The sequence below is a fragment of the Musa acuminata genome, chromosome BXJ2-5 (assembly GCF_036884655.1).
Source record: "Musa acuminata AAA Group cultivar baxijiao chromosome BXJ2-5, Cavendish_Baxijiao_AAA, whole genome shotgun sequence".
Lineage (NCBI taxonomy): Eukaryota > Viridiplantae > Streptophyta > Magnoliopsida > Zingiberales > Musaceae > Musa > Musa acuminata.
In genome coordinates, this window is record NC_088342.1 from 43,028,762 (window position 1) to 43,041,287 (window position 12,526).

General features: G+C 34.9%; 1 protein-coding gene across 5 annotated transcripts; it reads right to left on the reverse strand.

Annotated features, from left to right (window-relative positions):
• Positions 1-2,437: 2,437 nt before the first annotated feature.
• LOC103985557 (uncharacterized) lies at positions 2,438-5,928 on the reverse strand. 5 transcript variants are annotated; one of them, XM_065109614.1, is made up of 5 exons: positions 5,775-5,928; positions 5,501-5,632; positions 5,351-5,375; positions 3,632-3,837; positions 2,438-3,552 (listed from the first exon to the last, which is right to left on the reverse strand). In XM_065109614.1, the coding sequence occupies exons 4-5, from the start codon at positions 3,710-3,712 to the stop codon at positions 3,025-3,027; spliced, it is 609 nt and encodes a 202-aa protein (XP_064965686.1). In that variant the 5' UTR covers positions 3,713-3,837; positions 5,351-5,375; positions 5,501-5,632; positions 5,775-5,928; the 3' UTR covers positions 2,438-3,024. The 5 variants fall into 5 exon arrangements, with proteins under 5 accessions (XP_064965686.1, XP_009401566.2, XP_064965687.1 ...); XM_009403291.3 differs by lacking the exon at positions 5,351-5,375; XM_065109615.1 differs by lacking the exons at positions 5,501-5,632; positions 5,775-5,928 and having other exon boundaries at positions 5,351-5,391.
• Positions 5,929-12,526: the final 6,598 nt, after the last annotated feature.

Genomic DNA, 12,526 nt, shown 5'->3' on the forward strand with positions numbered 1-12,526 from the left:
ATGTAGGTTTTCTTTGAGTGTGACTAATCAAGCTAGTGAATGCGAATACTTCATATAAGCATTTTGAACAGAGTGGACACGGCTGTAGAAGCATGTCATCTTTTGATGGTCAGATTTGTTGAACTTAATTGGTCTTTCGAAATTTATTTCATGGATCTTATTTCTCCAGGAACTGAGTGTGTTTTTAAGCCTCGCCTACTGTGTGGTCCATTATGAAATTGAACATCATTGTCACAAACTTCTTTGCCATGATTTAACCAATAAAGCACGTTTTAAAAAAATCTATTTTTACCCTTTGAAACTGTTATGGTAGTCATTCTTAACCAGTGAAGTCTCTTTCATAATAAGAACGCCACTAGACTCAAAACCTATTAAGCCCTAGATAGCACAATGAAAATACACTTGTAGCCTGGGATTTCAATCATACACCAACTTCTTGTGGAATTGAAAACATTCCATTGAACACAATGACTTTTGTATTACACCCTTTTCAAACAAAGTGTCATCTCTTTTAACATTTGTGTTTTTCACCATATTTTGGTTGATGCCTGCTTCTTGTTGAATCTTTTATAAAAACTATCATTAGCTCCTTCATGATATGTTTGTTGATGTAAGAATTTTTTGACTGTATACAATGATCTGGGAAGGAATCGCTGAGCATGTAATTTTACTAGATGCTGCTTTATATATTCTCACTATTATGTTGGGATGGATTTGTAAATAGGAGGATGCCTTTATAGGAAGTTGTTGTGTTTATATTAATCTTCAGTTGGATCAAAAATAAAAAAGTATATTATATAAAATCGAAGATGTGATATCTAGCAGGAAAGCATGAATTGTTATGAAACTGTACCATCTTCCTCTTCTACACATTGTAATTGAAAACGAAACTATATGAGAAATGAACTGTAGCTTTCAATAGTAATATGTGTTTTCAAGAGAAAGCATGGATATTCGCTGAGACATCTTTCTACTAGTATACAAATTCTTATGTTTTGTTGGAAGTTTCTTTAGTCAACATGCAGATTCATCTGTCAAGATTTTGGATATTATATTATTATGCTATAATGCAGCTAAGTCTCTTTTTTTTTGCAGGTTTTCAATAGGAAAAGTTTTCTAGAAAAAGCCAGGACAATAGTAGGAGAGTGCACTTGAAGTCAAGGGATAATGTTCAAGACAGCCCTAAGTTTGAAAAGGTTCTTTCACCAAGAAGATTAGCTGGAGCTGAGTCTTCAAAGGTCTCATTAACAGCCTATGAGAGAGATAAAGTTGTTTTAGGAACAAACCACAATTCAAGCAGAAGCTGATTGAGCCTCTTCCTAGTGCTATGTACCACAGGAGGAAAGCTAAGGTAAGAAGATGAAGGGGACAAGGGCCAAAATGACAGGCTATTGGGAGCTTCATCACTGTATGTAGTGTGTCATGATGCAGAATTGTACAATTAGATTATTAATTTTTATGCATCAATTATTTGGACATCCATCTTAATTTGGCTAAAAAAACTTTAGCTTATGTCCACAAAAATGTGCTGCTGTCTTTCCTTCTATTTTTGACATCATTTATTATGTTTCCTGATTGTATAAGGAAAGTTTTAAGTTTCACTTGCTGGAATTGATACATTTCTGCTTCCCAGGGTCTATAGTATCCTTCTGTTAAATACCTGCAGTCTTCTTGTACCATTTTCTTAATAGAATTGTTAGTTTGTTCCCTAATTCTTTCATTTTATGTACTTCATTTTTGTACTGATGCATATTAACTTGAATACCAACCCTTGTTATAGCAATTTCTCAGTTTTAGCTAATATTTGTTTTTGCTGCTGCTGTTGGCATATGCACAAACATGCTATGCCCTTGCATTCTGGTTCATATGTATTGTTTAATATCATTTTCAAGATATGGTGGTTTGTAAATCTATTTTGGAAAATAAAGAAAATAGAACATAGAAAATCTTTATGAAAGTTTCTTGTGTATCCAAAATGCTTGTATCCAGTCCAGCTGAAGGCATCACATAGCTAAAATGATGATCAGATAACCAAGAGTATCATAAATATAACCTAGAATTCAGCACACATAGTGCCGACATAGGCTTTTCAATGAGGTGTTCTTGATATGCAGCAGGACCAATTTGGTATCTACAAGTAAATATGGAAAAAACAGCAAAATATTATGACAGCCACAGAGAAATCTGAGCAATGTAACACTTTTTTATGCTAAAAGAGGAGCTTTTAGCAACAAAAAAGCTTTTGTCGCTAAAATTAGCACTTAAGCAAGAAAAAAGGTTTGGTCATTGCTAAAATATTTTTTCTGATGAATTCTAACTTTTTGTGTTATTTATTTGCCGAAGGTCAATGTCATTATAGTTTGCAACTAAAATTGAGGTTATAATTTTATCATGCAGATAGTTGTTTTCTCTCGGGGGATCAGATCAAACTGAAATGTTAGCTCCCTGTATGCATGCCTGATGGATTAATATGTGGTATGAGAAGTTATTCATATCCATTTTCTTTTACAATATAAATAATTTGTACTAATATTTTTGTTGAGACCAGCAAGTCCTGGCCAAGAAAAATTCAACCTCAAGACCAAGGAAGAGAAGAGGTTGCTTTTGAAGCCTGATCAATAAATAATGTGAGGTTCAATGTCAAATTCTCTCATTCCTCCAATTAACTGACATCTCGATCAGCAGCCTGCACCAGAGCAAGTGTTGAACCCAGCTGAACTCTTGGAATGCCAATCACAAAGACCAGATGCATGAAAGGCTGGAACAAGACCAGATGCCAATCAGAAAGAAGATCAGAGAGCCATTGAAAATTCTGCAAGTTTCTCTGTGGATCAGATCTCGGCCTCATAATCAGACTCTTCTATTGGCCTAGTCATTGATTCCCCAACTTAGTTTCAAGAAGTTTTCAGCTCGAGTTTTTGCAAAGATGGTACCTAAGTTTTTCACTCAGGTAATTCTCTACAAAAGCTATCTGCAGATTCCTGATGTTGCTTGAAATCTCTGGCTTTGAGCAGCCACCCTGAATCAGAATTTGGATGCAGAAAAATCTGATGGCCTCTTATCTGTTCCACAGGCAATGCCTAATGTCAACTGAATCTCACTCTCATCATCAAGCCATGAGTTATGTGGGCATTTAAGCTTGCTGCTGTTATCCTTCAGCTGTTTCTTAAACATGAGAGCTTGATCTTGGATGGTCCATGCTTCTGTGAAAGTAAATTCTTCAGCAGGCTGTTCAAGATCGAGACCTTTGCTCACTCTACGAGGATCTTCATAGCAGGTCATCAGTTCCTTTGCACTCCGACCTGACCAGTTACCAGATGGAAGCATGTATCTGCAATCAGAATTAATGTGATCTGTGAACTGATGTGCATCACTAACACAAGAAGCATGGCAAGTCTCCGAGGTAGATAAACTGATCCAATCTGCTGTGCTTGTATCAGAATTCAGCTTTCTTGAAGTTGCATTGCTGTGGGATTGGAGCTCAAACTTGCTGCTTCCAAGCTCAGCCATAATCATCTTCTGAACTCGATATAGCCGATGAAGTTCATTTATCTGAAACAAATTACTATGAGGAATCTGATCACTTGTAGTCATTTGATCAGATGAAGCTGCAGCTTGGACAATAGCTTACCTGATGTCTGAAGATCTCTTGATGCTTCATCATGGTATTCCTTACATAGTCCCTATTGTAATGCTCAAGAAATTCCTCCATGAATGAGCAAAGCTGCTTCAGACAACACCAGAGGCCTGCCTTCAGCAATATATTGATGTAGATTCTGTGGCCACTACATTACAGCAGTTCTTGAACACAGATGCCATGCAGTTTTGATCCCATTTCTGAAACAGCAACACTATGCCATCTATCAAATCTTGAATATGATAGGCAAAATATTTCATGCATGCATGGCAGAAAGAGTCCAAGTAAGACTTTACCAAATATGATTTAAAATGAAGAAAAGAAAAGAAATCTTAAATTTAGAGAAAGCTGTGTATTCCATGGCATACATTCTAAGAGAAAAAAAAAAGAAGAAAAAGAGAGAGCTGTCTACAAACACACAAGCAAGCATGAGATTTATGGCATATAATCTTATTATGTTACCTTCCTAGAAACCATGTTGTTATGCAGAATTCTGCTTCACAAGATAGCAAGAGAGAAATTTTCTAGATGAATTAAGAATTTGTTTTTGTTCATTTTACAAAAAGGATCACTCTTCTTTAAGCATTTCTCAAAATACTAATACAAGATTTGAGTGGAATTGAAATTTCAACTGCATTTGGTCACATCTATACAAGATTCCTAGAACAATGATACAAGCTGCACATGATTCCATGAGCTGATTGAACCATAAATGCCCCATGCTCACCTGAATATGAAGAAAAATAGCAAACTGAAAGAGTCATAGTAACAGAAGCAAGAACTTTGCACTGGAAATTACCATCTAAATCATATTCTTGGCATTGTCAAAGTTCTAAGTCATAATATATGTAGATCTCTATCCTAAAGAAAACAAGAGCAAAAGAGGGTAAATTTTACATACTGTGAAATGGATATTGTACCACAGAATCACACTCTTCTAATTACTGGAGATGCAACAGGTACAAGAAATCACCAATATACTTTAATGGCATTCATAGCTGAATGATCTGCATGGGTTTTAAGTGATTACCTAACTAAACAAGTGAAAGGAACTGTGCTTCATTTTTCTGTGCATCATAGATTAATGTAAACAATTAAACTGAAGACAATTGGATGATGTGCATGTCCAAATTGTTGAAGCCTCTGCACTTGTTTCAGAAGATGGAATTATGGGATTTATATGGACACCAGGAGAAATTTTTGCAACATGCACTCATAGCTATGTCAATTTTGAACTATACTGCATGCTCCATTACAGGTAGAGGCCCCCACTGCAGTAATGCAGACAACAGCTTGCTACTTAATATGATCATTGTATTGTCATGATGGGATCCACACACATAAATCTCTGCTGCAGATCTCAGTACCATGCCTCACAGTGGAGCAGTAGTAAACAACCATGAACATCTGTGTGTTACCACCATGAAGGACACAGGAAAAAAGTAACGAAGATTGAAACAAATCAGACATTAAATTCTTTTTTCAGAACAGAACAGCTCAAGTTTCTACAGATCTGACACAAACAATAGGGAACAAGAGAGAGATCTGAATTCCTGAATGAGCTGAAGGATTGAAAAAAGAGAAGAGAAAGAAACATCAGAGATATTGGAGACTACATACTGTTTAATCTTCATCATCTTGGGTTTTTATATGAATCTTAAAGAGAAATAGGTGAACGGCAACAGAACAGTAGAAGAAGGATGGAAGACACACCCTGCAACAGCATCAGCATAGAAATCTGAACCTTGCAGATACCCATATGCATAGAAAGCATTTATAGAGAAGCCAGTGAGGAACAAATCTCTGATGAGCAGAAACAGAGGTAAGTATCAAAAATCATGTGTAGAAAACATTATTCATCACCTGAAGGCTTTGACTCCACTGGTTTTTCCATCTGTTGCTCTCATGAACAAAGTAAAAACACCAGAATCATCTTCCCCTTCGGTAGCTCAGAGAAACAAGAAGGTTGTCAACACACGGAGAAAGCTTGAGAGGCTGTGGATGGGAGGCAAGGTGAAGAAGTATTTAGTGAGATCAGATATGGTACTATGTTGTAGCCACAGGAGGACCAACACAGTTTGCAGATCAGAACAAGATATAGAAACAAGTCTCACTCCTTACAAGACATGAAAGATACCTATATTGCTCTGTTAGGCTGATACTCCCCCTAGTCTTTAGCTTCTCTCTCTCTCTCTCTCTCTCTCTCTCTCTCTCTCTCTCTCCCTCTCTCTCAATAAAACCAACCTTTGTCCATGGCTTTTGTCCTTTTAGAAGCCTAAAAATGTTCATCCTCCCATCATTCCTAGTCCTTGGTCCCAAACCTTTGAGTTCATTTTACATTTTCTTTGTGGAGATTCACTTCCTGGGTGAGAAAAGTTTTGCTTTCATCAGTTAGCCAATGAATGAAGCTGTAAGTACTAGAAAAAGTGTTGGATAATCTGAGGATAAGAACACAAGAGCTGCAAAGATGTGTGATGATGATGTAGCACAAACAGACAAGTGGGTCAATAATAGACATATCAGATAATCTAACACAAACATGACCCAATGTTTCATCTTTCTGTCATTTTTCTCACAACATCATGGTCATTCTTGATTCGAGTAAGGGTGAAAGTGGCTTAGGTAGATAACACCTGATCACATATAGTACTGAAGCTTACATGGATGCAGACATGATTTCATTTCTAAACCATATATGGATGTAGTACATTTCAAACCAACTCCTCTAAACCATATATTTCATTTCTCTTCCCACAGAGAAGCATTCTTTGACTCATCTCCAGTACAGGAAATCTTATCTTGGAAAGAGTGCTCAAGTTTGAACCTTAGTTTTCCTGCTTTCTCTCCAAAAAGAAGGTAGATTCCTGTCACAGAACAACTGTCATAACACCTCCTTCCATCTCTCTCTCCTATGTAAACAAAGTCAACATTAAGTAAGAAACATCTTTTGTCCTTACCCCACCTGTTAGACTCCAAGCATTGAAAGGAGAGTCAGATGGATCCCAAAAATAAAAAATGCAATTGAGCTTCCCCAAGAGAAAAGATTAAAATAAAACAAAGCTAGACAACAACAACAACAGCATCATCATGAGGAAATTGGTGCCCATCAGTTTCCTCCACAGGCCAACTCAAGCAAATCTATCCTCTTACACCCTACAAGAAATCCAAAATCTTTGACTAAGTTCTCATCCAGTGAAGGTGGCAACAGCAACAACAACTGGATAACATGAGTCAGGGGGGATGGCTTCTTAGCTTAATGAATCCCCCCATCTCTGCCTGCTCCAATGTTGCAGAAGCTCCACTCACTCTGCCATGGCCAGATGTCCTGCTCTTCTGCTGCTCTGATTGGTCTTCCATTCTTGTTCTCCAAAATCTTAGCTAATTTATTACATGTTTTGGTAACATGATATGGGCTGCAAAGGAAGTAGATAGATAGGAATCAGAGTCTTGTTCTGAGGTTTTCTCTGTAAGAGAGTTGTGAGGTTTATTAGGATTCCTACTATGGAACTGGAAAGGCTGTTGTGATAGTAAGAATCTACACTCAATCTCTCTCCAGTGTGTGACTTCACCCTATGGCATGCAGTCCTTCCATAGCCAACAAAAACTATGTAATATAAATTGGAAGCTTAAATATGTGGAATTTAAATAAACCAGAACATTTATTGGTTGGTCAACATAAAATAAAAATGAAAAATATCCAATATATGAACTCAAATTAAATAAGGAAAATTATGCAACAGTCCAATAATTTAAGATTCATTCATTCTCTCTCTCTCTCTCTGAGATATTATATTGAACTTGAAATATTACCAGCTCATTAGAAGCTTATACTAATAGGGTGTAGGATTCCATTCTATGGCATGAAGTGCATCCAGAGTATAAAAATGATTATGTAACATAATTTAAATGTTTAAATATGTGGAACTTAAATTAACTAAACAGTTATTGGTTGGTCAACATAAAATTCAAAAAAAAAAAAAATCAACATGTGAATATCATATTAAATAAGGGTAAAATATGCAAAAGACCAACTCTAATTACATATATTATTTTGAACTTCAAACATGCCAACTCATTAGAAGGGTATACTAATCATGAAACACAACTTCAATTTAAAACATGTATAATGTAGCTCGAGAATCCATATTTTTTAATGTGAGAAGAAATTTTAAGAAATCGATTTAAAATATATGATTTATCAGATATATAAAATATTAGTTTGATGATAATATATCAAACTTACTTATTAGTATATTGAGAGTTGAAAATCTCATGATATTTTGAAGATGTTAGATAGATCTTGTCAAATAATCAAAAGGTCAATATGAACTAAAAAATTTGAAACTTTGATTATTTAACCTCGAAACAAATGACATATATATATATATATATATATATATATATAAAGAGAGAGAGAGAGAGAGAGAGAGAGAGAGAGAGAGTTTTTATATTTTTTATTATTTTAAAAAGTAGGATTGTGTAGCATCAGAAAGCTCTAAATTTTATGCATTGATTATTATTAGGGAGGTAGATGAGAAAAATCAAAAATAAAAAAATTCATCAGAGATCAATAAAGAAAGAAGATATTATAAATGATGCTTTAATGTGGTTCAACAACTCTGCTACATGAGAAAAAGCAAAATTTTCAGTATATGTGATCAATTATAAGATCCTTAATTTACTTATACTCAAGTTAACTCCCCATTGTATATCATTACAGTGGATGATTTTTTTGGCATTATCATACACTGAAGAGATTTTTTTATATTTTTATTATTTTAAAAAAGTAGGATTGTGCAGCATCACAAAGCTCTAAATTTTATGCATTGATTATTATTTGGAAGGAAGATGAGAAAAAAATTAGAAATACAAATAATCCATCAGAGATCATCAAACAAAGAATATTTCAGAAACAATGCTTTAAAGTTGTTCGACAACTCCTACCTATCTCTACGAGAAAAATTAAATTTTTTAATATATGAGATCAATTATAAAGTCTTTGATTTTTCTTGAGAGTATATCTCTCACATAAACGAATTTTCTCTCAATTCTCTCTCGAAACCCTAGAGATCATCCATCCTCAGTGGTATCTAATCTAAAGCGTCTTATTTTTCCTCTTACTAAAACTTTGAGACTCAAGATATATTTATAAAAATAAACTATAATTTTTTAAAAAAATTAATTTAATTAAAACTCATCTAATTAATTTAAATATAATTAAAACTTTTAGAGAAACACTTGAAACCCTAACACTTCTCTCTCACCACAAGTTTTGTGAGCTTAAAAGTCTTCGCACTCTCTTATGACATATTTGATGACGACATGGATGAAATCTCAATCTCGGTGTACAATTTAGGTGAAGTATTGAAGAGAAGATTAGACAGTCTGTATAAGAGATTGAGACACATTGAAGTGGGACATTTATTGGGCAGCTGATCATGGCATTACTCATGTGGTTGCTGACTTAAGAGTCAACAAAAACACATTCCATGTTGTTGAAAGGGAATTGTAGCAACCTCTTTTGGCCTGATAGGAATATGGATGGCATAAGAATGCTCGTCAAGTTGGGTCAATTCCACATCCGTCATGAGCAACAACACAGCAAATCTTGGGGGAATTGACTTTGACATCCTCAAATAATACTTTCTTTATCAGTACCTGATGTGATGTGAGCAATTGATGCATCGTATGAATCGAGTACACACAGATTCTTGTATGGTATTATGACTTGTATGAATGATGAAGTATGGTATAAAATCGTGCAGTGATAGGCTACATCAGTATACAAAGGGCGAATGCGATGCATGAGACTCTTACCAACGTAGAATGAGAGGATGATCAAATGTATGCTTTCTTATACGTATAAATGGAGAGATTATTTTATGACTCAAACCATGATGATCGAGGTTGCAATGGCATAAAGGTATTCGTACATGAATCAAATTAAGTGCCCTATTAATATACATTTAAAATTCAATATGTTCCCTATTTATAACCTTAGAATTTTTAGCTACTCAATGGTGAATTGATATTCAACAAATCTCATCGATGCAATTTAGAAGTAGTAATTAGAGAGTATCGATAACTAATGAACACGATTGTTTTAGGAAGAGTTAAGGTCCATTTTAACTCTTCTTATTTTAATCAACAATCATTTAAGTTCTTATGATTTACTAATGTCTAAAATAATTCTTATATTTTTAAAAACATCATATATAAGTTTTTTTCGTTAATGCTTATGTAGCATGCTGATTCATAATAAATAATTAATATAATGATATATATAATTTAAGTTTAAAAAAAGATTAAGGTTCCTCTTGTTGAGAAAGAGGAAGCGATGGAGAGGTAAAGGTATAAGAGACCGAAGGCAGAGATGAGGGAGCTAGACCATCATGTCATAGGTGTGGTGAGTGAGGGAGACTGGACCACCACGTCGTAAGCGTGGTAGTGGGGACGAAGATATCCAAGAGGAGGAAGAGAGACTAGGAGACTACTACATACCTAACGTTAGACTGATCGATACACATCCACCTAAGGCGGGACCAAAAGCTCCTAAGCTCATCGTTAGTACAGAGAGGCTACGTGCGTACGACATCCTGCTATGTAGCAATGACTCGGTGCTGCTATTGGTAGTCGCTTCCATGACGATATCTCCTCCCGTCATCGATGATAGTCTTAGTTTTTTTTAAAACTTAAATTATATATATCATTATATTAATAGTTTATTATGAGTTAGCATATCATGTAAGCAAACTCTAAATCTGTTAACTCAAACTTGACGAGAAGAGCTTATATGCTATATTTTTTGAAATATAGAGGTTATTTTAGATACGAATAAACCATAGGAGCTTAAGTGGTCCATGGGTAAAACCATAGGCGCTAAAATAAACTTTAGTTTTTTTAATTTAAATTATATGTATCATTATATTAATGATTTATTATAAGCAGAATCCAATATTTATTAATTTAAACTTGATGAGAGAGATTTATATGTTATGTTTTTAAAAATATATAGATTATTTTAAATACGAGTAAACTATAAGAACTTAAATGATCTGTGACCAAAATTATATGAGTTAAAATGAACCTTAACCCTTTTAATAATTATTAAAGAAAAAAAAACATGTGATGTGGCTAACTTAGAACTCAAGCTTCGAAAAGTGAGGACAAGTGAATCAAGAGTCATTAAAAGGAAGATATCACTGTAGGTGACAACATAGATTGAGCACATCTAACGTGACTGCTCCTAAGAATGCGGTGGCATTTTGTACCACAGAGATACTGTGCATTGATTGGGTGGGGTAGGCGGGACTGTTCGCATTGGTAACTTGCGGACCCAATTTGCGTGGTATTATGATGAGTGACCTAAGTGGTCCAAATCTTAGAGAATTACACACGACATGTGACAATGATATTAATTACACTACAATGTTTTCATTTCTTTTATTCATATGTCCCCCTGTAAAATACCAAACATCAAACATTGTACCCTTTGCAACTTATTAATATCATGTATGTTCGTGTTAGAGTACGCATATACGTGGATTGATATGTTTCCTTCCATCTACGTGGAAACGAGTCAGCTACTTTGTTAGTTCACGTGTGGAATTGCTCGGTCCTATGAATAAGAATATGGGGTGTGAAACACTGGTTAGACTCTTTCTACAAAGGAACTCCATTTCTCGATCTCCCGAGTCAGTCATCATTTAAAGCCAACATAAGCATCAGAAAGTTCATGTTAGAAATAACGCGGCATGTGTTTTGTAGCATAGATGTTTTGTTCATGGAACCTCCCTCTGAGGTGTAATTGCCTGAACGTTTGGCCTACTTCACCAGATATGATGAACAGGCAACTGATAGAAGTCTTAACAGGTATAGTTCATTGAAAGTGTCTCTCATCAGTCAATCGATCGATATTATATTATATATATGTCGTTTCAAAAATGATTAATCATACATAGTTGTTTTCTTCTTTGTCTTTTAATAAAAATGATGGGTCAAAGCCCTACTTTGAAATGAGTTCACATTCGATGTATTTATGATTTTTGGAATAGAGTTTGTCCTTGGCATGTTTGAAGCAATCCTAAACCATGCGACTTGAAGAACAAGATTAACATTTCAGTGTTTTTGCTGAGAGATGCATGAGACTTTTTCTTGAACTATACACCGACGAAATTTGTCCTTTGCAGCGACATCTTGACCCATGGGAACAGTGTATCGATACGATTGGATTGATTTGTAGGAAGTAGAATCTAACAATGTAATCGAAGTCACCAAAGAGTGGACCAAAAGAGAGTTGTGGTTCATACGATGGACAAATAGTTTCAATCATTTTCTTTGGCCGGGAGTTGGAACTTTGCAACCTTGCTACAGAAAATATTAGGTCATCATTTTGACTGTTGGATCGGCACCGTTTGAAAGCAGTAGAGTTTTTGAGGAGGATTAGCGTTGGAGTTTTGGATTTCTTGATGGAAAACATATTGCTTGAAGGATATGTAGAGGAGATGGGATTCGAAAGACTTCAACTTAGAAAGAAAAAATCACGACTGAATCATGTGAAAGGATATACTACAACAATTTTTCTTGTATTTGATCATTTTTATGTAGATTATTCTCATAATATAGTGAAGAATGTGATGTTTTTTCACGACTATAGAAAATGAATGTCAACCGACACGAATCATATGCTAATTATTTGTTTTTGTTGATCATTCTTTTTGTATCATGGTCTTCTTAATTTCTCTTAAAATTGGTATTTGTTTGTTCACAAATTCATGCATGTCAGAAGTAAACGACGACGACGATGACTAGTAAGAGTGAAGGAAATCCAAACATCAAACCGTAGTAGTTGGTGGATTTAATCCACCAATTACTGAAACAAAATGATGG

Bases quoted from the DNA above. Each gene is read 5' to 3' on its own strand.
- LOC103985557 (XM_009403291.3), bottom strand. From the start codon at position 3,712: ATGGAGGAATTTCTTGAGCATTACAATAGGGACTATGTAAGGAATACC. The intron at 3,553-3,631 runs GTAAGCTATTGT...AATTTGTTTCAG, and splicing joins AAGAGATCTTCAGACATCAG to ATAAATGAACTTCATCGGCT.